Below are 25295 nucleotides of genomic sequence, written 5' to 3' on the forward strand. Positions count from 1 at the left end.
CGTTTGGGATGCTCTGGTGTCAGTAGCAGCTGGATGGCAGCTGGAGGAACCACAGGCTCCTCTGACAGGTCCTATCTGCTTGGTACTGGAGAAGCAAGCAACTCCAGTCTCGCTGCTTGTTCCATCACCTGGAGAAGTCAATGCTGTTCACTGTCAGCACACTGCACCTTGCAGGCGACACTCTAGGGTAATCCAAAAAATGCACCTTGTTTTAGAGATAAGGCTGTGGCTGCTACTCCAAGCCCATCACAAGAGAGAGCAGTGGGGACATGACGAGAGAAACCCATGTCGAGTGGTTAAATAAGGACGGATTCAGCAGCCAGCAATTGTTTGGATGGAAGAACTATGCCCAAACTCTCTAATACAAAGGGCTCAATCCCAGTCAGGAAAATCTTTTCCTTGTCTAAGGGAAACCTGTCTAAGGGATTTGGAGAAAGCCTTTATATTATCCCCTGGAGGACAGAGCTCATGTTTGCAGCTGATTGTCAGGTTTCCTCTACTTAGACTTCATACTGAACATCTTGTTCTGGGTTTGTATAGCACCGTGCACTACAAAGTCCCAGCCCACGCCTGGTCTTCCAGTGTGCTGCCAGCATCCAGGGCAGCAGCAATGAGAGCAGACCAGATCTGCAAGTGTGACTTCTTTTGCCCCACTGTACATCTCGAACTGGTCCACTCTTGCAATGTGGGTTGCGGTGGGGAGGAAGCCCAGCATTGTCTATCTGGCTTGCTAGGAGCTGCACAGATTTCAGTCACTGCTGACCCAGCCCCTTGTGCCAGCAGAAGGTTTCATAGGAGGAGACTAAATGCTTGCAAATGGGATAGCATCAGCCCAAGCAATCTATTTTCCAACACTGCTCCCCCCAGCAACTCCAGCATTATTAGAAGGTGCTGATGCTTCCAGAGTGATAAACAAGAGTAGAGGAACTGCTAGAGAAGGTCATGGGTAATTAGCTGGGAGAGATGCTGATTGCTTTTTTCATTTTGCCACCCTTTTTTGCTTGTGGAAGTGCCACCTTTTGGGCTGAAATTAACCCTTATGTCCACCTGAGGAATATCTTATCTCAGAGAGAGCAAAGGATGTGCTGGGTCCAGGCCAGTTTCTGGCTTGCCTTCACATAGCTCTCCTTGTCTAAGCATATGGGAGTGCAGGGTTGAAATGCAGCCACTCCAGCCTAGCTCCTGTATTGCCCAGACAAAATTAACTTTTCTGTCCCACAGTCCCTACGTGACGTGTCTTCAGCTCTAATGCCTTGAAACCACCACTTTTCACCATGCTTGTGTGTTCTTATTTTTTCGGTACATCCCTGTCTCTGCCTGTCTGTATCCACCCTATATGAAACCTATGTGTTTCATATAGGGGCTATAGGCCAGGGCTGCATAAAGGCCTGGCCTGGGGCAACTTTCCATAGTAAGTGCATCCTCACAGGTCAGATTCACTGTAAGGACTTGAAGGCTTAGATTCAGCTAGCCAAATTGCACCTAAATCTCATCTTAGCTGGCTCAAGCCTTCATTCCCAAGGACCACTACACAAGAGTGGCAGGCAGGCCATTCAAGAAGCTCTCAGAAGTGGTTGGTGATTTAGGGAATTAGGGAATAACTATGGATACCTATTTTTCAGAAAAGGTTAAGTATCTGCCCTCCAATAATCAGGCCTTTCCTTGGCTTGTCATCATGATGATCAAGCAGTGCAATGCATTGATTGATAGGACTGCAGGACATCTTGCTCTAGGGCTCAACCCAACTTACGATGACTCTCTGTTGGAGCAGGATTGAATCATGGAGACAGTGGGCAAATCCCTGCACACCACCTACATCACCACAGATGGTAGATGGTGAAACTCATGGTAAAGTCACCATGGGCATAGCTCTCCCTGCAAGGTTCTCTGTGCCATCTCATGAAAGAAGAAGATCCACACTTGGTTTCAGCTGAAACCCACAGATCTGCTGCCCGTGGCCCCAAGGATCCTGAGTGAGCTCTTTGTGCTGCTGTATGCAGGTCCCACATATCTCAGACACCACCAAGCTGCCTGGAGTCTGGCCAGCTCTAATGTCTTTTACCAAGTGGCAAATAGCACAGGCATGGTGGATAACACAGTTTTTTCTTCTTCTGGAATAGTGGATGCATTTCAGGTTTTACTGAAATGAAAAAGGGTAAAAGATTTAGTTTATTAATTGACTCTCAAATAATCTTTTACTTAAGTTTGGATTCAGTGAAACCTAAACCATTCTTATAAACAACCTTGTCAGAAAGAAGTGGGAAAGGAGTAAAATAAAGCAGCAAATGAAAATTATTTCCTTTTTTTTCTGCAAAAATCTGGAGTGCTGTCAAAATGGAAGAAAACAAAGAAACCACCCACTCAGTAAAATCAGTGGAAAGGCATATTAATGAACTATTCCTACAAAAGTTAACCTTTCTCAAAAAATCAGAAATGTTATCATTCACAAACATGCTGTTGTCCCATTTTATGTCATTTAAAGGGCACAAAAATGTTCTCTTTTCAGCAGCACCTCCCAGCTCCGGCTCTGTAAGCACAACACAAAAGAATGCCCAATCCTGCAAGCAGTTACCTGCAATCGAGTCATTCTCCTGTCTAGTTGTGTGTGGCATTAAAGATCTCTCTCTCTCTAACAATGCATAGCCCAGGGATGTTTTGCTGGATATACCAGGTTAATTTTGAAGTCAGATCACATAAAGCTGTGGCAGAGAAAAATAAACTCAAGATATCTTAATTTAAAGCCCAAAGATATAACCACAAGATCCTTCGTGGAAGGCAGTCTGCACTGCTGAGAATAAATCTCTATTTCTACTTGTGTTTAAAGATCTAAGAATAAATTATTTGATAATGTTTATCCTCACAACATGTGTGAAAGTCTTATATCCTTCATTAGATGTTTAGATTTTAGGATAAGCAGATATTATGGATGAGCACTGGTTACTAGTCTCTAGACTTAATGGAAATGTTATGAGATCTTGTTTGAGCAAACAAATTACTCTCCCACTACCGAGACAGAACAGGGCCCTTGTCCAAAAGCCATTCCTGAGCCCGGCCGAGTCTGGTTCTCCTGTGTCAGGACACCTCTGTTCACCTGCCAGTCCTGTCCCAGTGGAGTAGCATGACCTGACCCACTTGCCATCCACCTCTTCTCCCACCTACTGCTCTCCAATTTCTTTGCTCTGCTCACTAGATCTCGGGGGCTGAGATTTTTCCATGCTTTTCCAGGGTCTCTAACAACAGGGCCTTGCTTTCCTACATGGCCTTATCATGATGCTCCGGCTGAAAGACCTGCCAGCATCCCAAGAAAAGACTCCCACCAGCCCAGCTGCAGCTCAACCCAGCCCAAAATGATGGCAAAGCAAAGGACACGCATGGGGTAGCCTCCACATGCCACAAGTCCCACGCAAGCTGCACTAGCAGCTCAGGCCAGGCAAAAAGGTGTGAAGCCTTAACCCTCCACCTCCTTTCAGAAACATTCATCCCTACCCAGCTGCAACCTGGTTCCTTCCCTGTGCTTTAATAGGACCTCTGACAGGTTGCTTCGCTTAGGGAGATGGTCTCTTTGAATTTCCAGCCCACAAGAGTTCAGATTTTATTAATACTGTTTGGAATTGATTTTTTAATGCTAAATAAGCTTTAACCTGAGCCAAGGAGACCCAGTATCATGGGCAGCATAGAAAAGAAGGATTCAAAGGAAGGATTCACAGAAGTTAAGGAGGCTTAAAAGAAAAAGAGCTGTGATTAATCTCCTTAACGCAAAGAGCGTTTTCTGTGACGTCAGTTTAATGAGTCAACACTTCTTCCACAGTGCTGCGAAGTCCTCTGCTTGCTCCAGCTCCTGGAGTCCTGAGCATTTCTGCTTTTTATGCAGAATAAAAGGTGCTGAAACCCCTGGGGCAAGGAGAACACCTGGAAAATGGAATAAAAGTCCCCCAGGAGGGGACATAAAGGGATGCAGCTCATTGGTCTTAAACCAGGGTTATGGTTTTGGAGCCTAGTGCCTGCCTCCAAGCAGCCCGCCACTGCCACCACGCTCTTCCCACCCTTCACCCCAAAAGCCCTCAGTGCCAGAGGCCAGTGCTCTTATCTCTGTTGTGCGTATGGGGAGCTGAGGCAGTGGGGCACAGCCGGCCGTGGCAGCTTGCTGTGCTGCCCACATTGTGATGGCGGCTGCAGGGACACAGAGGGCCAGAACAGGAGCTGCCTGCAGGGATGGACAGGATTGGGGCAGTCAGTCAGGCTCAGCACATGCCACCACCTTGCACAGAGCTGGCAGGTGGCACTGACGCTGTTGGGGGCACTGGGGAGGCACTGGAGCTCCAGCGAGCACTAATTGGGGCACCCCAACTGGCTCCCTTCACCAGCATCTCCAAAGAGCCATCTCTTGGTAACACATTTCAGCCAGGACTGACGGGAACAGAGAGCAGATGGGAAGAGGCTGGAAAGCAGATGGAGAGAAGGAAATTTGGACATAATGTGAAGGCCCCTAAGTGTCTTGTTAGGAAAACACACATGACGGGCAGCTGTCTGAAAAGCAGACCAACCATCCAAGGACAAGCACAAAGCTGGAAAGGATGCAAGAGGAGGGCAAAGCACAACTACCACTCACGGGCAGATCAATTCAAATCACCTGTGGGTTGCAAAGAGAACCAGACCTCCTGGGAGAGATGCATGCACCCAGTGCCTCAAGTTTGCTGGCTGCACTAGTGCGGACAGAGATACCACCTTTCGCCAGCCCTCAAAGGCATCCAGCCATACTAACCCAAGGAAATAGCTGGGTCTCGCACTGTCCTGCAGCTCTGGGCCAGGGATGTGGGTGTACCCAAGGCCAGGACAAGCAAGGACAGCTTGCTCTTCCATCCATCACTTGGAAAAGGCTGGGGCTTTGGTCAGTTCCTAAAATAGCCTGCCTTGACATCATGCATCAGTGGAGCACTTCCAAAGGTTTCTCTCACCTCTTCCTCTCAAACCCACCACCTTACGGTCCCAGCCACATCCCCTGCACTGGCAGCAGCACCTGCAGAAGCCAGCCCAGTTTCTGGTCAGTGCACTGCTTGTGGCACAGGAGCAGAACCAGCTTGCAGTGACAGAAAAGGCCTTTCTCTCCACACTCCCACCCCTGTCTTCTCTCTTTCCCTGTCAGCTCCACACTGGCCCATGGCTGCCAGGCCTCTGGGCCTATCCCTTCTGGCAGCACGGCTGCCACCTGTCCTCTCCCCCAGCTCTTGGCACTCAGCTCTTTCCGGGGCAGCAGGGCTGGCTCCAGCGCCGTGGCCAAGCTGACACGTCCGTAGAAGTCCTGCGACTGTGTGATCCTCAGCCCCAAGGTTGGCAGAGCTCTTGAAGTCTCTTTGGCGGGGCCATCGCCTGCTGCGCAGGGGTGCAGGGGATGATGATGCGTCCTGGGGAATGACGTGGGAAGCTGTCTGTCTGAGAGAGCAGGATGGGCAAAAATGGGGAAAATGGGACTGTTTGCTGCCTGTATATTGGTTTCTGCACCCCTCTGCTGGACAGTCAGTAAAATTGCTAAAAAACATGCAGAATCATAGCAGTAATGAGGAAGGGCTGGCAGAAAAAAAAAGCACTTTTCTCATGAAAATGCCAGTGAAAGAAAAAACACGTCATCAAAATTTCAAAATATGGAATATCTCCATGATCTACATGGCTAGCCAGATTGGAATCAATGTTAAACCCCCCACCCCCAAAATTATGCCGTTCATGGAGGGGATAGGAGAAAAATATAAGATTTTCATCAAGAGAATCATTGAAAGAAACATACATCAAGAATCCTTGACCTGCTCATTTAGTGATATCAATGCTGAACAGGAAGCATTTACAAAAAATTCACTCCTAATTCACTGAGCACTCACCTTTTAAAAATATAAGGTAGCACAGATCTGGGACCTAGGCTTGGAGACATCCCAAATTAGGGTGTTTTTGGTCAAAGTTCAGCCAAAAGTTATTAGCTGTACGCGTCGCATGCACGTTGTGACACATGCTATTAAACTAGCAGTGTGCCAGCTATATAGAGACTTCATATAAAGAGATAAAAAAATAGCTGTATCTTATACTTCCATATATACACATACATATATATTATATATATTATATATAAAGCATATTTAAGACCCTGTCATTTCTGTTCATTCTGAATGAACTGAAATGACAGGCCCTTAAATATGCTCCCCAAATTGAGTAGTACAAGAAATTTGCTCTCAGAGTCTGATTAGTACTTTATTTGGGCACAGCATGGATGACATTCCTCCTGTGACCTTCATTAGACACAAGCAGAGCCTTCATCTAAATTGGAGGAGGGATTTTTGCTTGAGTCCATGACCACATACAAGATGATGCAACAGTACACATCACATTGACCAGTGCTGCTGGGGAGAAGAAAGAACACATTCACAGTCACAGGATATCCATCTCTGCCTGTATGTGTAATTCCTAGCTGTATAAACACCCATTCAGACCCATACTGGGTGCCCCTGCATAAATGGAGGGTCCATGGGGGGGATGAAACAGAGGAAGGAGCAAGAGACTGAAAGCCACTAAATGAGTGTGCATCCACACTTGGCTGCTGTCCTGAGCTGGGCACTTCAAAGACTATACCCCAGGGGTACCCCAAAGACATTTAAGGATACTCAAAGACATATTGCAAAAAAGTAGTAGAAAAGGTCATGTCCTAGCAAGTAATGCACAAAAACAGTCACAGTCACACCAGTAGTTTTGCACATATGTGTCAGGAGGTTGAGTTTGGTCCAAAGCCCAGGCCGAAGCACTTGTCAGTCAGCAGCTGGTCTAACCTATCGTGATGGCTCTAAAGGAGCTGCGAAGGCACAGCAGATGAGTAAGTTGCTTCAACAACAGCCCCTGGGAGCTGTTAACATCTCTTGTGCTTCGGCTCATTTAGAGACATTTTTTAGTTTGTGCCATGACTCAATGATGATAGCTTTTGGAGTTCTTACGTTTTAACAGGTTGATGCAGCTGGTGAACTAAAAATCAGCAGGAAATCATCCATTTAAAGCATGCTGATTTGCAACGACCTATTTCTAAGACAGTACTTCTTTGTCAGTTTGCCTTCTTACCACCCCCCCCCCCCCATCCTAAGGAAGCAAACTTTATCCCTTCCTATGCTCCTTGCCTCTGGAGCTGTGTGAGAGGAAAGATGGTCTCATTGGCAGGGCCCTTGGTAGCTCAAGGCTTCACTTCTAGGCCTGCCAAACACCTGCTGAAAGACCTCATGTCTTCTATGTCTCTCAAAGACTGTTTCCCATGTAAAAAATGAAAATGCTAGTATATCATCAGGGAAGTACTTTATTGATGATGGGGTATTTGGCCTCAGGTGCCACAGTACCTGGATACACTCGCTAATGGCCTGAACTGAATGTACCCATATTTTTTTGCCTATGAATTCAAACTTGACCTCCAGTATCAGTGACTGTGAGATTCACCCAAAGAATGGGTGTGAAAACATGACAAAAAAAATGCATCATTTGAGCTGCACGCTGGATTCAGAAGTGGGTTCTCTGTCAGAGAGAAGCATGACAGGGATGAGTTGATGGGAGAGGGAAGTGCAATGGAAACACTGTCAGACACTTGACAGCAGCATCCTGAGATGCCAGTCTTGCAACAAACAGCTGGTGCATAATAAATGCATGATATGCATATTTTATACTGTTTTCATGAGACACTCGCATATGGCTGTACCTGCTGCTGGCAGCATTGGAGAAAGATCATCAATTTCACACTGAGGGCTCCTTTGACAACAGATTATAAGAAATAATCACTAGCCAAATATTAGTACTCAGCAAGACAGACAAATTGCATATGATATTTTTTACTGAGCTAACAATAAAGGACCCCTAAAAGGTTACTAGAGCTCTGCTTTGTGTCTCACAGATTATGATTAATTACAGACTTCGAGCCTTTGTACCAAGAGATTAGAGCCTTTCACCCTTAGGAGGAAAAAAGATGAAGTGTAATTTCTTCTTATGACTCTCCTCCCACCTTCCACTGTGGAAGTGGTATGAAAAGACTGTAATATTTATCTTTCTCCATTTCTCTGTTCCTCGCTTTGTCTTAAATGCCCAGCAAAAAGCACCAAAGGTTTGAACTTCCAATTTGCAATTTATAATTCTGCAGAGCCTGCAGACCTGAAACACCAGCCAGTCAGCTCTGGTGTATCAATATCCCATAGAATAGGGGACTTCGCATGTTATATGGTCGCATCCTCTGTATCCTTATAAAAAGCATATCCTTATAAAAAGTACAAGCAATGATACTTCTCTGGAGAAATGGCTCCTGTGCATGTGGAGATAACTGCGCAACTCCATCACTGGATGCAGTCACTGCATGTATGATGGAGAGCTGTTCTGCACGTGTGCTTTACTGTTCCAGAACTGCAGAGGTCCCTGTGCCCTGGCTTCCGGCAGCTCTGTTCTCCTTATCAGCAAGGTGCATTACTAGTAATGACCCAGATGAACTGGAGATACGATTAGGCAACTGTCTCTCCTTTCCCTTCCTACACAGTCCATTGACCTAATAAATGCATTCATAGTGCTGTTCTGCCCCTTTCCAGACTCCTCTCCCTTCTCCACTTCTTTGCTGCTTACTCATTTTTTGATTTTTCCAATTTGCTGTTGCCTTTTGGAGATGGGATTGTCTGACCAGTCTTGTTGCTGGAAGACTGACTTTCACTTCTTTGCATTTGTTTGCTACTGCTTGACATCACCATGCTCAGGATAGGTAGGTCACAAGTGCAATTCTTCGCACACATAAAAACAAACAGGGTAGAAAGTGGTGGGACTGCCTCCGTTCATTCATGTTCCATATGGCCCTTAGCTGAATGGACTGTTTTTTCTCCATTTCTAGAGCATTCTCTGGGTATATTCTCCCCCCCACCCCAATCTATAAAGCAGTGAAATAAATACCAATTTAGGTCTCAGAGAGCACAGGACACATGGACAGGGATTTTATCATGAAGAATTTATTTTCCTGTCAGAAGGGGGAAGGAAATTCCCCATACTAAGGGCTGATAAGAGGGCAGAGATGTTGAAAGGAGTGTCATCACCTACCAAAGAGAAGCTCCATGGGCTGTGAGGAAGGCAAAGAACTGCAGTCCTTTCAGGAGAGGCAGTTTTTTAAGGCTCTGATGCTGCAGAGCATCCGCTTATAGGGAAGCCCTTAAGAACAGGCTTAGCCTTTCTTCTCATCCTCAAACTTAAGTACAGGCTTACACATTATCTTGGACCAAGCACAGGAAGTTTTAGCAAGAGCTATGTAATTGAGTTGTTTCCACTGAATGTTAGCATGTAGCTCTCCTATTCTGTGGGTGCCAGCACAGACAATTTCAGATGAATGCTCATATCCAAGTTTTTTTTAAATTTGGGTCAGTGAATCATTATCCTCTTACAAGAATAGCTAGGGGAAAACAACAGAATATAGTTGTGCAGGGAGAGGATCTTTATGATTAGATATTATAACCTCCAGTTATCTCAAAGACAAAAACAACGTATAAGAACAGATTTTTTTTTAGACTTTAAGTTTTCGGTAGGAGGAGCCATTCTTTAGCTCTTGGTAGGAGAGGCCATTCTTTAGCTCTGTATATGCAACACTCAGCACAATGCTATTGCAGTCCATGGAAGAGACTTATGGATGCTATCACATTTTAGCATAAAGAGCTATAATACTTTTTTCAGTTACCTTTTTCTGAGCAGGTGCTGGTGCTTCAGAACTTGTTCTCCACACAGAACAGCCAAAAGTTGAAGACCATGACTGTAGGACCTCAAGTCCTCTAAGAGTGTGTGAACTGCCTACTGGTGATAAACTCATGATTGCAGTAATGAACTCGAACTAAAGGACCAGGTTGGGCTGAAGCCCTTGCTTTCAGTATAGTTACTTTTTCTGTGATGGCATCAGAAAGATCTCCAACTCCACAGATACTTCCAGAGTGCAAACTCTAAACAGGGGTTTGCCTTTATGTTTAGCTATATCTCAGGTTAAATGCTGTTTGTAGCCAGCAATCCCATGTAGCCAGTATCCCAGCTCCAGGTTTGTTTGCATTGTTAGTTAACTGTTTCCCCTGATAAAGACTTATTACCAATGAGCCACACCTACACCTGTGCTGCATAATAGGGGTGAGAAAGACTTCCCTGCATGACTACCTACCTCATAACTCATGTGCCAATGAGCCAGGTGTTCCTACCTCAGCCATCAGTACAACTTGACCAGTCATTTTCCTTATCTCTATAAAAAGAGCAGGGGTAGCAGCCTACTGTCAGGTGGAGGTGGCAGTGGAGGTGGCAGTGGCAGCTTTTACTGTATACCCAGGAACTTTGTGGCATCTTGACTTCAGAAATGTGCTAGGCAAACTCTGATGGCTGCTTTAGTTCATGACCCTCTGGAAAATGGTCCAAGTAGACTCATTAAAGGGAAATTGATGCCCACGGTTTGGAATTTCCTTGGTCATCAATCCTCCCCTTGGTGTTTGCCCTTTCTTTCAGTCTACTTGTAAATCCTTCCCTTTCAAAAGCCTAAAATGCCAGAACTAGACTAACTAGCAGAGTTCAAGAGGTCTCTTTCCTTCCTGTTAGCACAACTCCAGACCTGGGCTGCACAGAAACTGGCCCTGGTTTTTAGAAGACAGTCACAGGGGAGGACTGATGGAGGGCTCTCCAGAAAGGGTTATATTTTCTTGAAAGAACTACGGAAAATCTTTGTAGTTCAGGATGAACTTCGCAGGCTTAGAAAACATACTTATAAAGGCTTTGAGGAGGGGCAATAGAGTGACTATAGCAACCATGCCCCTGAATATATCTGCTAGACGGAGGCTGAGTGATCCATCTTCCAACTCAGTAGGTTCAGGGCATGGTATGGTGCATCTTGTGCTGCTCTCCTCTATGTCAGGCTATTCAGGACTAGACAAATCCTTTCGAATTTCTGCACAGTGTTCTGATGACCATGATAGCTCGGGCTAACAGCTAAACTAACCCTCAAATCAAAATATTTCCTGGTGATAGTGTATGAAAAAAAATACAACAGGTCTGTAAATTAGTGAATAATCTCCATAAGTCTTTCTGAAGCAGACAGAAAACATTCAGTGCATTCATGAAATCTTCTGAGCGCTGTCCACCACAATGGAAGAGAAAGGGGTCACCTGTTTTCTGTTCTATTATATGAATCAAACTTTTATGGAATGAGAAAAGGTAAGACTCAGAAATTTTCACTTCTTTAACACACACAGAGCAATTGGTTTATTACAGATGTACTCAGGGCCTGCAGCAGCATCGTGAAAATCTGAAAGCAATTTTAGTGTCTTTGGTGAGTTATATTACCAACAGTGATGCTCGCAGGAGACTCGTAGTGAAGTGTAAGGGCAACGTAAGCTGACTTTCACACAGCTAAGACAAGAAAATCCAGGAGCAGCAGTTCTTTTTCCTAATATATTTACATCAGGAAATATCATTGAATAGTGTAGTATACAATGCAAAATATATTTTATATATAATATTATAGTATTTTATATATAGTGTATTTATGTTGTTTAAAATCTATCAAATACAGAAACAGTAACATATACTATGAAACAGTGCTGCTGCAAAAAGCCTAGCAGACTGAAACAGCAGTTTTATTAACATATAGGGAGAAATATTTTTGTTATTTAGAACAGATATTAAAGGGAAGCCAGGAAACTGTAACACTTTGTAACCTTGGGTCAGTACTGTGGTAACTCCCATGTAACTGCATCTGGAAGGCCTCTAAGCAGATAGATACCCCAGGGCATCCCAGCCTGCAAGGTTTGCTCTCTGAGTGCCTGACAGACCCCAACTTATGGGACGTTCGTCTCAGACTGAGAAGAAAACAATCAAGGCACCACCATCTTCCCTATCCGCACGGCGCAGGGCAATATCGCCAGGCCGCGCCACGGCACGGGCAGAGGCCCGCCGCGCATGCGCAGCGGCGCCCGCCGCGCCCCGACAGCCAAAGCGCGCCAACGCTCTGCGCAGACGCAGCTCCAACCGTCAACTCGCGAGCGCAGCCCTCGAGCTCCGCGCCTGCGCGCAGGCCGCACCACCTACCCCACTTCTCCCCCTACCCCACCTCGCCACCGCCTTCTCGGGGGAGCGTGATGACGCAATGGCTCGCGTCTCCCTTCCCCTCCGCCCCTTCGCTGTGACGTCTCCACGGGAGCCCGCCCCTCAGTATAAAAAGCCGCGCGGGCAGCGGGCGCCATTGTGCTGCGGAGCAGGCCGCGGCTTTGGCGCTGTGTGGGTCTTATAGCACCGGCCTCCGCGCCCCTCGCGCCGCTCCCTATCTTTCTTCCTCTCTTTTTCTTTTCCTTTCCCTCCCCTTTCCCTTCCCTCCCCCCTCCGGACATGCCGCGCGTGTACATCGGCCGCCTGAGCTACCACGTCCGGGAGAAGGACATCCAGCGCTTCTTCAGCGGCTATGGCCGCCTGCTCGAGGTCGACCTCAAAAACGGGTGAGCGCCCTCCCGAGGCCTGCGGGGCGGGAGCCGTCTGGCGAGCGCCGCGGCCCACTCCCCTGTGCGGCCGGGCCGTGCCCGCCCGAGCGTCCTCCCTCCCCCCCCCCAGCACCCCCCATGTTGTCGGAGGCTCCTGCCGCGTGGCGCCCGACTCAAAATGGCGGCGGCGCGGGGGGAGCGGGGGCGCTGCTGCGGGGCCGGCCTCATTGTCCCGGCGTGGGTGGCGCTGCCCACCCTTGCCCCCGGGGAGCTGGCGGCGGGCGGGGGCGGGAGAAGCCAGGCGGGGCCGCCGCTCGCGTCGTCCCCACCCTGCTCGCATCGGCGCGGCCAGGGCTGGGCTGGGCTTGTGGCTGACGGGCCGTTTTCGTCTTCTCTTAGTTACGGCTTCGTGGAGTTCGAGGACTCCCGAGACGCCGATGATGCCGTTTACGAACTGAACGGCAAGGATCTGTGTGGGGAGCGGGTGATCGTGGAACACGCCCGCGGCCCCCGCCGCGACAGGGACGGATACAGCTACAGTAGTCGCAGTGAGTATGGTTCCGTTTTTCTGCTTGATTATAGGGCTGCTTCGGGCAAGGGGCAGAAGGAGGCAAGGGGAGGTGGCTCGGCTGTGCTGGCAAGGCAGAGCCTGGGGTGACTGAGTGGATGGGGCTGAGTCCCGTGGAACTGTGGGGTGGGGTTTCTCTATCTCAGCAAGCGAGGTGTTAGAGGATACCTAGTGCACTGTTGGGAGCAGGCGCTCAGCTGACTTTGTATTATAGACATTTTTTCCAGCACCCACGTTGCACTCAGGTATCCTCTAAGAAATTTGAGCGTGAAACTGTGAAGCAATTCTAGCTGCAAAATTGTGGCTTTGTTTTAGAAAGGGTTTCTTGTGAATTGGAAACTATGCTCTGCTAACTTAAAGGCTCCAGTGTTCTCAAGAGCATTTAAGTGAAACGGTGATGTTGCATCACTAATGCTAATTAATAGGTACAAATGCATAATTGGGGTAGAAGCACTCAGCTGTGAATTTACATGTGAAAAATTATTTCAGTTGAATGTACAGAATAAAGTAATGGGTGGGGGAGGACTTCAAGCAGGAGTCTGTACTAAGTGGGGGATATTGTGAGCATTACTATATTCAGCTGACCTGTATAGTTTCTTGAGGAGCTGAGCTATGTAGAACTTAACTGACCTAGTACTGTAGTTTAAGTACTAAGGTTCATCTTTCAGTAATCTCTAGAATCTTGGTATTGGGTGGGGTGGGAATCTGTCTGTTTTAAAAATTCAAATGTATGTTGTTTAAAATTGTTGCATGTTCAATTCCAACTTTTTAACAAGTCCTTGATGTTTCAATTTAAAAGTGACCAGTGGGGCTGAGGCTGTGTCCACTGAGGCTAAGATGACTGCCTTTCCTGATTGGCCATGGCTTTTCCATACATTGTGTGACCCTTGCCCTATGACCCTTTGGCTGACCTTACCGGAAGCCATGACGACAGCAGCCTTTTGCCATTAGACGCAGGGTGATGGTGAGGATTCCAAGGGTTAGACAAAACTGTTTAAACTGAACTAGGTGACTGTTACCTTGCGTGTTTTGTGGCCAAACCACCACCAAAAACCTCATACTGTGATGTAAGTACTTAGTGTAACTAGTAAACGTTTTTGTAAAATGTAGAAATGCATGTAATCAGTTAAGTTTTATATTTTACAATGTTCTGTAAAATAAAACTTAGCAAGGTGAATCTAATAAGGAGCAGTCACTCTCTAACAGATCTTAGGAGCACAGACTTGTAGGATTTTAGTCTGTATAATTTGCCATTAATATAGATTATGGCAAAATGCAAGTTTATTGGAGGCTTAGAGAAATAAAGTCCTACTCCAGTAAATATAACTGTTTAACTAACTTTTTCAGAACATTTTATTTTCTTCATGCTAGGAGACAATCTAACTTTATTTCTTTGTACAATAAAGGTGGGGGTGGTGGCGGATATAGCAGTCGGAGACAATCTGGAAGAGATAAATATGGACCGCCTGTTCGTACAGAGTACAGACTGATTGTTGAAAACCTTTCCAGTCGCTGTAGTTGGCAGGATTTAAAAGTATGTATTAATGTTCTGTTGTACAGCCTGTTGTGACTAGCAGAAAGCAATAACTTTTTGTATAAATACTTACTGTGATTTAGGTAGTACTTGAAATGTATTTGCATGTGACTGTTTATGCAATTTGTTTTTTGTACCTTTGTTCAGGCTTGTCTTAATCTGGTTACAGGCATAAATGTGAGATAGCTATATAACTCTTCATGTACTCTCTCTAAAGGATTTCATGAGACAAGCTGGTGAGGTAACCTATGCAGATGCTCACAAAGAACGTACAAATGAAGGAGTAATTGAGTTCCGATCTTACTCGGACATGAAGCGTGCCCTGGACAAACTGGATGGCACAGAGATAAATGGAAGGAAGATCAGGCTGGTTGAAGACAAGCCACGATCAAGCCATAGGCGATCTTACTCTGGCAGCAGGTCCAGGTAACTTTTGGGATGCTAGTCTCCACATCAAGACAACTTACATTAAGAAGAGTACTTACTACTTACTTTTTTTTTTTAAGTTACTGTTAGTTGCAATTTTAGGAATAGGGTGGTCCCTGGGAATGTAGAAGGAAATGTAATACTGAAACTGGGTTTGGGGATACTTAACTTTCTGAGGCATCACGTTCCATTCACTGACATGCTATAGTGAGTTCAGTTGGATTGATGGTGTCTTGGTGTAGTTATACTTGTTCTTGAGAAGTTCAGGAAGGCCTTTGCTATGTTAGCATAGCAGGCTGTACCAGACTAAGAGAAAGGGACAAATTCCATTTGAAATGTTTCTAGGTCACGATCTAGAAGGCGGTCCAGAAGCAGAAGTCGTAGGAGTAGGAGCAGCCGCAGCAGGTCCCGTAGTGTCTCCAAAAGCCGTTCGCGGTAAGTGATGTTTCCTGATAGTGCAGGAATTACTGCTTATTAATAACTATTTACAACTGCTGTAAGTATACTTCAGTTCATGTAGAATAAACACTATGTTTTCTTGAAAGATCTAAATCCAGGTCACGAAGCAAAGACCGCTCACGTTCCAGATCTAAAAGCAGGAAGTCTAGATCAAAGAGCAAATCGAAACCCAAGTCTGACAGGGGTTCACGCTCCCACAGCAGATCCAAGGAGAAGTCTGAGAAGTCTCGGTCCAGGTCCAGGTCCAGGTCTCGATCTCCCAAAGAAAATGGTAAAGGAGATGCTAAATCTAAATCCAGGTCAAGGAGTAGGTCTCATTCCAATTCTCCACAGCAGCAGCCATCTGCCAAGGCTCGTTCAGAGTCACCGCCCAAAAGAGCTGCATCGAGGTCCCGCTCCAGATCTCGTTCAAAATCTCGCTCACGATCAAGATCTAGTTCAAGAGATTAAGACTAGAACTCTCCTCTTATGTTGCACACTATTACGGAACATTTTCCTACTTGTCAGGCCATTAGTGTTATGTTAGTACTTCAGAAGTTGGTTTCTTCTCTTGCAGAGTGAATGGCCTAAGAACTAAGTAATGAGGCATAAAGGTTTGATTTGTATCCCAAATTTGAACAGATGAGGTTGTATGGAAATGGTGGTACAAAGCAGAAAAAGCCCCCTTTTGTAGAAATTCAGCCAAGTTTGATTTTATAGCATTTCAGCAGGAGTAACTTAACTACTCTTCAGTGCAAAGTGGTTTTTATATTAAAAATAAACTGAATATAAGAGGCTTAAATCTGGGCTTTTTTGGAAGTATCATTTTTCCTATTTTTTTCATGATTTTAGAACTATGGGTATCATTAGCTTAGTAGGTTACAGCTTGCTACCAAAGGCAGGATTGCCTTGCTGGACAGGTCAGATAATTCTCTGGTTTATCTTAATTTGTGATAGCAGGCTGCAAACTATATAAATGTGTAACAAAACTAGGCAGATTTTAGACCAGCAATAAACTCCAGTTGGAGCACTTGTGCTGTTTCTTAACTCAACTTGCCAAAAGAACATTCCCCCATACTGTGACTGTATTAAAGGTAATAAAGGTACTCTGTAGCCTGTGTCATGCAGTATTGCTGAAAATCATAGGTTTCAAAGTTGAAAGAATGAAAGCTTTGTGACATTTTTGTTTGAATATCAAGTGACACTCTGTCAGACACTAACGTGTCTCTTGGATGTGGTCCAAGTCACTAGTATCTTGTATGGTTTGTCAGCCTCTAAATATCTATTGGATATGAAAACTAAGTAGAACTGTCTTCCCTCCCCTTTGAATCATTTATGTTAACATCATTTTGCTTCAGAATAGGAGAACTACAATCCTATTGTGTGTGAATTTGAACTTTATTGGAAATGTAATCTATTGGAGCTAGAGTTCTAGTCTTAACAAAGGCTTTGCTAAACCGCAGTTGCCAACTCACTTGAATTGTGGAATAGAATACATCCCCAAAATTCCCCTTTATAGCTAAATTGATTTTTGTAACATGCAATAGCAAACATTAGAACTGCCTTGTACTCTTTATACAATGTGTAGTTTGACTTGTATAAAATTAAATCAGTGACTCGAACTCTTGTGTTTATTGCAGTGTAATGGGATTCCTTTTTTGCCTCTCATGCTGGGGATTCACAGTTGGTTCATGATCTAAACACTTATCTAGAAAAGATAATCTTGGGCTTTTACCATGTCTTGATCATATTCAGAAAGCTTGAGCTTTTGACTGTTTCATACTAGTAGCCATGCTTGTACAAGAAGAAATCTAAAGATAAGTAAAGATTTTATTTTGCCTGACTTGAAAGCATTCATTATGAAACCTGAAAATGAATGATTTCATGGCTTGATATGTTGGCAAAAAGATCGAGTTAACTTGTTTCTTTTATATTGTATGCTTTCCATGCTGTTTTTATCCCAAGTGTTGAAAAACTTCCCCTATATTTGAGCTGCTGAGTCTAGCTTCCACATGACTGTTCATAGAACCATATTCTGCCACATATCCTAGAATAATTAATTCCACACTTCTGCGAGTGCATTTAGTATTGAAGTTTTATGCTCTGCACATGGAATGACAGGTGACTCATCTGTTCAGTTAATTTGGGATAGACTAAGCTTAAAAGAAGTGGCTGCGGTTTTGTCTTTCTAGTTAAGGTATATTTTTAACATAATAAAACTGTTAAATGCTGTGTTTCTGATCACTCTAGGTAATATCTTTGGTGCAACGGACATGAAAATGGGGGGAGTACTGGGGGCTTTTTACAGAAGTCGGATTGTGCAAGAAGAATAGTTTAATGCACATTTTAGTTAACTTATCTGGGGAAGTGTTACAACCCTACACATGAAAATATTTTTACTTCCCTTAAAACTTCTGATACTAAAGCATTGTTATCTTCATTTTTATCCTGAACATATGGGACAGGTCATATAGTTCATGGGGAATTGCCGCTCTTAGTTTATCCACCATGGTTCTTCAGTAAAATACGTTGTGCTCTTGAAAACAAGAGTTGTAAGCTTGGAACTCAGTCATTTAAGAGGTATATACACCTTCATTTTTAATCTGTGTGTATGTCCTGCCTTGGTGGTAATAAAACAAGATATTAACAATTACTTTCTTTTACATGCCTGTAGATATTAATAACTTGTTTCTACAACTGGTTTCCAGTGCCAGCCTGAGAATGTCTTGGCATTGTCATAGAAGTTATCACTCTAATGTCAATTAGCGATGCATGTGTTAAGGTTTTTAATAACCATATTCTTAGCTTTCTGAAATTGTTACAAAAATGGTGGTTTGAAGTTATCTTTGTTCATGAATAGTTGGAGGCAGGGTCTATAGCTCTAGCAGTATTTAGCTGGGAGCAATTTTGTGCATTGTATAACAATTCAATCTGAATTGTAGAAAATGGATTTAACCAGCTTGCTTGTAACTGCTTTAAATATTGAAGATTTTTTCTGTTACTGGAACCATGTGCAATACCTCCTTTAAATACTATGCAAAAGAGAAATGGCCCAACTATGTAGCCATCTTTTAAAGGATGTGCTCATGTAATTAGACATCCTGACTTTGTTTCCTGCTTTTAGTATAAATCAATACAAAATTGTTCCTTAAAAAGCAAAAGATAAGCATGCATTCTCATAGAATGGAGTGCAGGATTGTCTTAGATTGTTAATGCCTAGTAAATTTTGGAGGGGAAACGAACAGTGTACTATTAAAAAAAAAAAATTGCAAAATTTACAATCTCTGTGGCCGCATTTGGAGCCTGTGCCTAGTCTTCCTTTATTTAAGTCTCTAACTGTATTAGTGTTTAACACTAATGCAAGTTCAGTACTCAAGTCATTAGCAATTCATGCGGTGTAAAATAGCTACTTCAAAGTTAGATGGTGAAAATACCTCACCCCTTTAGTATATCTCACTTAAACCTTGATGAGTAATAGGAAAATGTTTCTACTTCCTGTAGGTGGTAAATCAGAATACTCTTAATAAAGCCACTTAAAGCTGTGGAATTGAATTGAAACCTTCCTATGTAGCAGCTTCTGCAAAGTGAGTTTATCAGGAATGGTTTTACTCTACATCAGGTCAGGACTAAATTTTTCTTGACCTATGCATGGCAGCAAGCAGTTTAGCTCTCAAGTAGGAGCTGTGACAATGATTCCACCTCTTCCCTTGGATGGCAGTAACACTATATACGATGCACAAGTAGGGAAATCTGGTATTAAGCAAAACTCATTCTTCAGAGTTTGTTGGCAAACTTGATCTAAATTGACTGCCTGTGTCATTGTGTCCCAGAAGTATGTTTTTTTTCCCCACCTCAGAGTGCCTTGCTCTCAACATGCTTTAACAGGCAGACATGCAGGCCTGTGTCATGGTAGGTTGTCTTACGGGGTAAGTTATTTGATTCTAGAGAACCACAGCATGGTACAAGGGCTAGGCAAGTGTTTGGAAGTCGTTGCTTAGAAGAGTAGAATTTACAAAGGGGAGAAAATCATGTCCAAAACAATAGTCTAGCTGTGTTAGCAGGAGGAATGGAGAGGAGCATTTAATACATACTTGCTGAATTTATTATTTCATAGATGGAATAACTTGAACTGTTTGCAGTTCCTCCTCCTCCAAAATCTCATTGGGGTGGGTTTGTAGTGAAGGTGTTGACAGAGTGACATATATGCTTAAGTCAAAGAGCACAAGCTAGAAAGAGTGGGAATTTTGCTCAGGAGCCTAGAAATAACAAAAATTTAGCTGATGTGACATTCAGTATGTCTTTCAAAGATGGTGCAAAAAGCTTGGTAATTTGAGAAGTGCGTAACTAAAATCCTGTTCATCAGGAGGTAAAGTTCCCACAACCCAGCAGATCTTGCTGTATTTATTATACGGTGTATAATGTCTATTTAATATGAATAGGAATCCATTATTTTACACAGGTAAGAAGCACAAATAATATAAATACTGCTTTCTGTAGTGGCAGATATTAACAGTTCAAGAATTCTAACTTTTGGGGATCATAATGATATCAATTAACATGTTCATCCCTTTTTCCCCATGTTTTGCTTTGTGGTTTAGGTGTGGTTAGAATCAAATAGCAGAATATTGGCTCTCAACTCTCACGACCTTTTCACACATTATTGGTTTTGCTAAATATGTACATAGATGTTGGAGGGGAGGTTTCAGTTGTTTCAGTTTGCATAATTTATTGGATTAAGCTCAAATCCCGCTAAAACTTTGAAATGAAAAACAAGCTGCTCCTAAGCTTCTACCCTTTTAGCTAGATCTTTCAGTAACATGTTATTGGTTATATATTGATAATCATAGGTGCACTGGCCTAAAAAAACCACACATCACAGCAATTGGTATGATCTGCACAGCTGAAAAAGCAATGGCAATAAAACGTCTACATCTAATCCATACTTTGAGATGTACTTCACAATGGTTCTCACTAACACCCAAGGCTTGGACATACAATTCGATGTGATCCTCTGATTCAAGGGATGCATCCTCTTCCTCTTGTTCATAGAAAGTGGCTGTTGCAGGGAGGTGTACTTAAGTATCTCAAATACTTATTCAAAACCAGTAATGCAAAAACTTAAACTTTGCTGAAATGTTTCTTTTGTGGGCAGGAACTGAGTACAGTGATTTCAGTTCAAAATACACACAAATTTTGGGGAGAAAGCTCTTCAAGTGAAGCCAGGATCAGATGTGCTTGGAAGATGAAGACTGTACTGTCCTGGGGGTGGAGCTGGGGGTGGGGATTTTACTGGGGTAGACTTATTAATATGTGCAGCTCCTGGAACAAGATTATCCTGTACATATGAATAACATACATTAGTGCCATTAGGTAAGTAGGTGTGAAAGAGATCATGTCTCATCTACTTTGTGTAACCCACAATGCATGTTTGCACCTGACTGATCTGCTAGTCAGAGAGTAATGTTGCTCCTGGAAATGGGTGTTTTAAAGTGTAAAAAGCTTTACTCTGTGCAGCATTTGTTCCTCTTGGTGTTAGTTGTCAGCATCATTGCTCGACACCAGAAAGAGAGGAAAATAGTGCAGCAGTCTCACGTGATCATAGTGGTATGACAGTGAAATTGTACAGCTAACATGAGGGGGAGCGACAGTGGATGGAGGGCGATACGCAGCAGCTGCCCTGTGATGACTGCTTCTGTCCTCCTCTGCTATGGACTTCTCTGCTATGGCTCATGCCACTCCTGTGGTGCAGTAAGCCCTGGCGGGAACTCAGAAGATGGGAGAAAGCTTTCTGAAAGAGCCTCTTAAGTCATCTCATCTTGGTCTATTTGCTGCTCATTAAAAATTGTGCTGTGAGTTGAAAGTGTAATCTACCATGTGCTGTAATTTGGGTGTCACCTATTGTCTGACAATCATTAAAAATGATTCTGCTTTAGTTATCTGTACGTAAAAGCCATTTACAGACAGTGAAACCGAGGAAAAGAATTGAAGTGCATTGTGCAGTAAGTAGCAGGAATAAAAGCCAAGCATTCCAGTTGTATTTCTATTGCATTTCTATTGCTTCACACTTTGTAAGGTCTCAGGCTATTGGGTTAAATGAGCATAGGATATGAATGTAGGTGAGCACAACCACTTGTAGGGTATTGCTATTGCATGAAGAGCAGAAGAATATATCAAGATCAATAGTGGCCTAGTGTATGCCAGGGTATTTCTTGTTAAGCACAGCTCTGTTGCAGCCTGCACTAATTAGGTCTAGTGGCATAAGTGGCACAGTGGAGTCTGATTAGCCATGTAAAAATAAATAAAAGCATCACTAAGAGCTAAGTTTTAATTAATAAAAGTTAAGATGCTTTACAACCCAAGGTACAGAAATGGAAATTAAGGCACACAAGGATCAAATGGTCTTGTACTATATCAGCCAGAAAACCCATGGTGAAACCAGGAATACCCTCTCTTTTTTCGCTAAAGTAGCTGTTTTGCAGGGAATTCAATATTCTGAAGTCATGAATTTTAATGATAAGTGCAGGCAGGAATAGGGACTTTATGGGATACGCTTCCAAAGTGGAGAAGGTGAATGCTGGGTTGCTTTTCAAGTGGCTGAGTTACACTCTGCTCCTGATTTGAATCGATTTGAACTTCCCACAGCAGTATATAAAAGCATTTATATGTGACTTCTTTTTCTTCACGGTGTTATTGAGGGTTCATTAAAAAGGGGGGGAAGAAGGCAGTAGCAGCAAAGGAAATACCTGTTGATTATTCCTGCATTATCAGGATCCAATTACTTCATGAGTGCTCAATTTGATCTTTTTCTTTTTGAATGCATCAAAAATGTTGGGGTACAAAACTCAAGGCAATGAAAGACTGGCAGGTACTCATGCCAGAAACAAAGAGCTTGAACCTTGAAGTGAGCAGGAATATTAATTGCCACTCAATTCAGCATTGCAGGACTTGGCCTGCACTTAGCAGACAGCTTCCTCTCCCAGCCCTGCCAAGATACTTTGTGGTGTTCTCAGCAGGTCTATAGCCTTTTGCACACTTTGGTCCTTGTGTTTCCAGTCCTGGTTCCTTCCAAGCCCAACTTCTATTCCTAAGTAGGACAAACACTGTTTAAGTGTATAAAAGGCATTTTTTGTGTGGTGCTCTAAGTAGCCATTGAATGTTGAAGGGTGGAAAAATAGTCTTTACTAGTTTTTGACCAGAGCACTTCTTAGTAAGAAGTTGGGCTGTCGGCGCTGTGCAAGAGCAAGTCCTACATTTCCGCCAAAGGGCTAGTTAAAGCAATCCTTTTTGCTTTTTAGTGAACCTTTTGGACTTTGTTTTAATTTTTTCCAGCTACTTTTTGTGCCTACCATATGAAAGCTGAGTAGGCAATGCTTGCCCCTCTCCCCAGGGAAAGCATGTGCCCTCTTGCATATCTTCTTCTGCTGAGTGAGGCCTGGAGCAGTGGTTCCATCTCTGGAGCCTCTTAGCTCCTAGATAAGAGGTAGACACGTTACCATCAGTGATGGGTTTTGACTGCTCTCCAAGGGGGTTAGGTTAATATTGGTGTCTTGGAGAGAAAGCAGCTTCTACCTTTCAAACCCCCCTGCCCCACATAACCCAGTTTGAAGCCTAAGTTTTAAGACTGAGAAACAGCGAAAATTGTGTTTGAGCCACTCCAAAGCCCCAGCGCAAAACAAGGATGTGAGATGCTGGGACACCAGAGCTCAACATTTGCTTTAATTTCACCAGTGCCAACCCCAGACTTCTCAACAGCGTGGGGAAAACAGCCTCATGCCTTTGCTGGGGCCTGGCCACTCCTGCCATAGGAAGGGGTGGATGAAAGACGCGGTGGCAGAGCTGGATTTACTGTTCCTGCCAAAGTTAAACAGTGTTACAAAGACGAACGGGTCAGTCAGCATTACTGAATGGGGCTGTTGCCTCCAACGGCTGCCAAAGCTGCCCCGTCTTGGCCATTTTTGCTCTCCAGGGGTGGGTGTAAGCGGAGGAATGGCTGCTTTGCTGCTGAGAGGCTTGCAGCACCCCTCCTCCCTGCCCAGAGCTGGCACCACGGGCTGCGCCCAAGCCGGTGAGCGCCATATCCATGCATCCAGCGCCGGCGGTCCGTGCCGGGCTGCGTGCCTTTAATCCCGCACGGCAGCTGCCACGCCAGGGCGGCCGGGCCGGGCCCTTCCGCAGCGTGTCCCAGTCGCAGCCACGCGCGGCTATGCTGGGAGCGGGGGAGGGCGCTGCCGGGGGCCGCGGAGCCCTGCTGGGTACCGCTCCCAGAGGCCAGGCCATCCCGGCAGCGCCCGGAGCGAGCGACAAGGGCGCGGCGGGCGGGGGGCGGGCAGGAACGGGGCCCCCCGCCCGAAGGGCACCGCCGGCCTAGGCGGTTGGCTCTGAGCTGTTTCAACCTCTCCGCGGTTGTCTGGCTGCTCCCGGGGGAGGTGGTGGCCTTGTCCCCGGGGCGCCAGTGCCCAGCCGGGGCCGTGCAGCCCGGCCGGGCCGAGCTGCGCCGTCGCCATGGCGACCCGACTTCCACCGCGAGGCAGCTCCCCTCCAAAATCATGCGGTGGGATTAAAAATTGACACTGCAGCGTGGAGGAATACACGGGTTACCATGGCGACGGCGCTCGTTAAGGCCACACGTTTGAAACCGGACCAATTACCGCCCCCCCGCACGCAGCGCACGCCCGCACACACCCGCGCACCCGCACGCCGCGGCCGGCCCTGCCGGTGCGGGCCAGCGCGGCGGGCCGCCCCGCCGCGGGGCTCCGCCGCCCCCCCCGCCCGCCGCGGGGCCCCCCAGCGCCCGCCGGGCCCGCGCGCCCGGGCCTGCGCAGCGCGAGCCCGGCCCGCCTCGGCGCCGCTCGGGCGGGCTGCAGCGCGCCAGCACCGCCCCGCCGCGCCCCGCCCGGCCCGGGCCGCCGGCCGCGGGCCGCCGCCGCCCGGGACCCGCCGCGCCGCTCTAGGTAAGCCCCGCGGCGGACGGGCGTTGCCGGAGCCGCCGCCCCCCCGGCTCGCGCGGCGGGCAGCCGGCGGCGCGCCCCCACCGCGGCCGCTTCCCTCGGCGTTTGTTTTTTGCCTTTGAAAAAAAGCAGAGCGTGGTAATAAAGCAGCTGTGCACTTCGGCCTTGCAAAGGGCAAAGCGGGCGGCGGGGGCGAGCGGGGCCGGCGGGCACGGCGCGCCGCGGGGGCTCTGCCTCGTCGGCGCCCCGGGGCCGGCGGCGGCGGCGGCGGGGGAGGGGGAGGGGGAGGTATGCCGGCAGACTTTCTCCTCCGCGCACCCCGCTCCGGAGCAAACGGCGGTTTCGTGCGTGCAAGCGAGTGTTTTTTAAGAGAGCGGAAAAAAAAATCCGCCATTTTGACGTTTATAAAAAGTCACCCCTTGGGGGGCGGCGCGGCCGGGCCGGGCCGGGATCCCGCTGCTGCCGGGCGGCGCGGCCGGGCCTGCGGGGCCGGGCCGGGGGGCGCGGCGCTTGCGCTCGCTGCGCTGTGCTGTGCTGTGGCGGCTCCCGGCCCAGCCCCGGGGCCCGGCCCGGCGCCGCCGCGCGGCTTGGCCGCCATTAACAGGGAGGAAGGAGGGAGGCTGCTGCCCGTGGTCACGCTGCGGTCTAGGCCGGCTGCGCGGCGGTGCGGGCAGGCCCCGGGGGCCGCGCCGGGCGGTGGCAGCCCCGCGTCCCCCCGCGGAGCCCGGCGAGAGCCGAGCGGGCCCGGGGCTCTTCTCCCTCTGCCCGCGGAGCAGGTGTGAGCGAGGTTGCTTCGCGCCATGTTACGGCTGTTACATTTATGTGCAACAAAGGTATTTTGTTTCTGCACAAACCATTACGCTAAAGGTGTGTGGGGGATGTGCTGCGGCACCCCCGAAAAATGACGTCTGGGT

At 46.3% G+C, this 25295-nt stretch overlaps 2 protein-coding genes across 4 annotated transcripts in view; both read left to right on the top strand.

The window, feature by feature from the left end:
• The first annotated feature begins 12208 nt into the window (after window positions 1-12208).
• On the top strand, window positions 12209-17674 carry SRSF6 (serine and arginine rich splicing factor 6). The gene is made up of 6 exons (XM_026100096.2): window positions 12209-12485; window positions 12867-13015; window positions 14442-14569; window positions 14787-14995; window positions 15341-15430; window positions 15541-17674. Exons 1-6 carry the CDS (start codon window positions 12379-12381, stop codon window positions 15902-15904), a joined length of 1047 nt encoding a protein of 348 aa, XP_025955881.1. The 5' UTR covers window positions 12209-12378; the 3' UTR covers window positions 15905-17674.
• A 6578-nt stretch (window positions 17675-24252) lies between these two features.
• L3MBTL1 (L3MBTL histone methyl-lysine binding protein 1) overlaps window positions 24253-25295 on the top strand; it is a 29085-nt gene continuing 28042 nt past the window's right edge. For 2 of the 3 annotated variants that reach the window (XM_064521378.1, XM_026100134.2), the window contains exon 1: window positions 25167-25214. In XM_064521378.1, coding sequence (XP_064377448.1) covers window positions 25182-25214 — 33 coding nt within the window. In that variant the 5' untranslated portion in view covers window positions 25167-25181. Of the gene's footprint in view, window positions 24385-25166; window positions 25215-25295 lie in introns of those variants that run through there. The other variant, XM_064521379.1, reaches the window with a different exon arrangement.

The sequence above is a fragment of the Dromaius novaehollandiae genome, chromosome 16 (genome assembly GCF_036370855.1).
Source record: "Dromaius novaehollandiae isolate bDroNov1 chromosome 16, bDroNov1.hap1, whole genome shotgun sequence".
Taxonomy (NCBI): Eukaryota; Metazoa; Chordata; class Aves; order Casuariiformes; family Dromaiidae; genus Dromaius; species Dromaius novaehollandiae.

Bases quoted from the DNA above. Each gene is read 5' to 3' on its own strand.
- SRSF6 (XM_026100096.2), top strand. From the start codon at position 12,379: ATGCCGCGCGTGTACATCGGCCGCCTGAGCTACCACGTCCGGGAGAAG. The intron at 12,486-12,866 runs GTGAGCGCCCTC...GTCTTCTCTTAG, and splicing joins GAGGTCGACCTCAAAAACGG to TTACGGCTTCGTGGAGTTCG. The intron at 14,996-15,340 runs GTAACTTTTGGG...AAATGTTTCTAG, and splicing joins TACTCTGGCAGCAGGTCCAG to GTCACGATCTAGAAGGCGGT.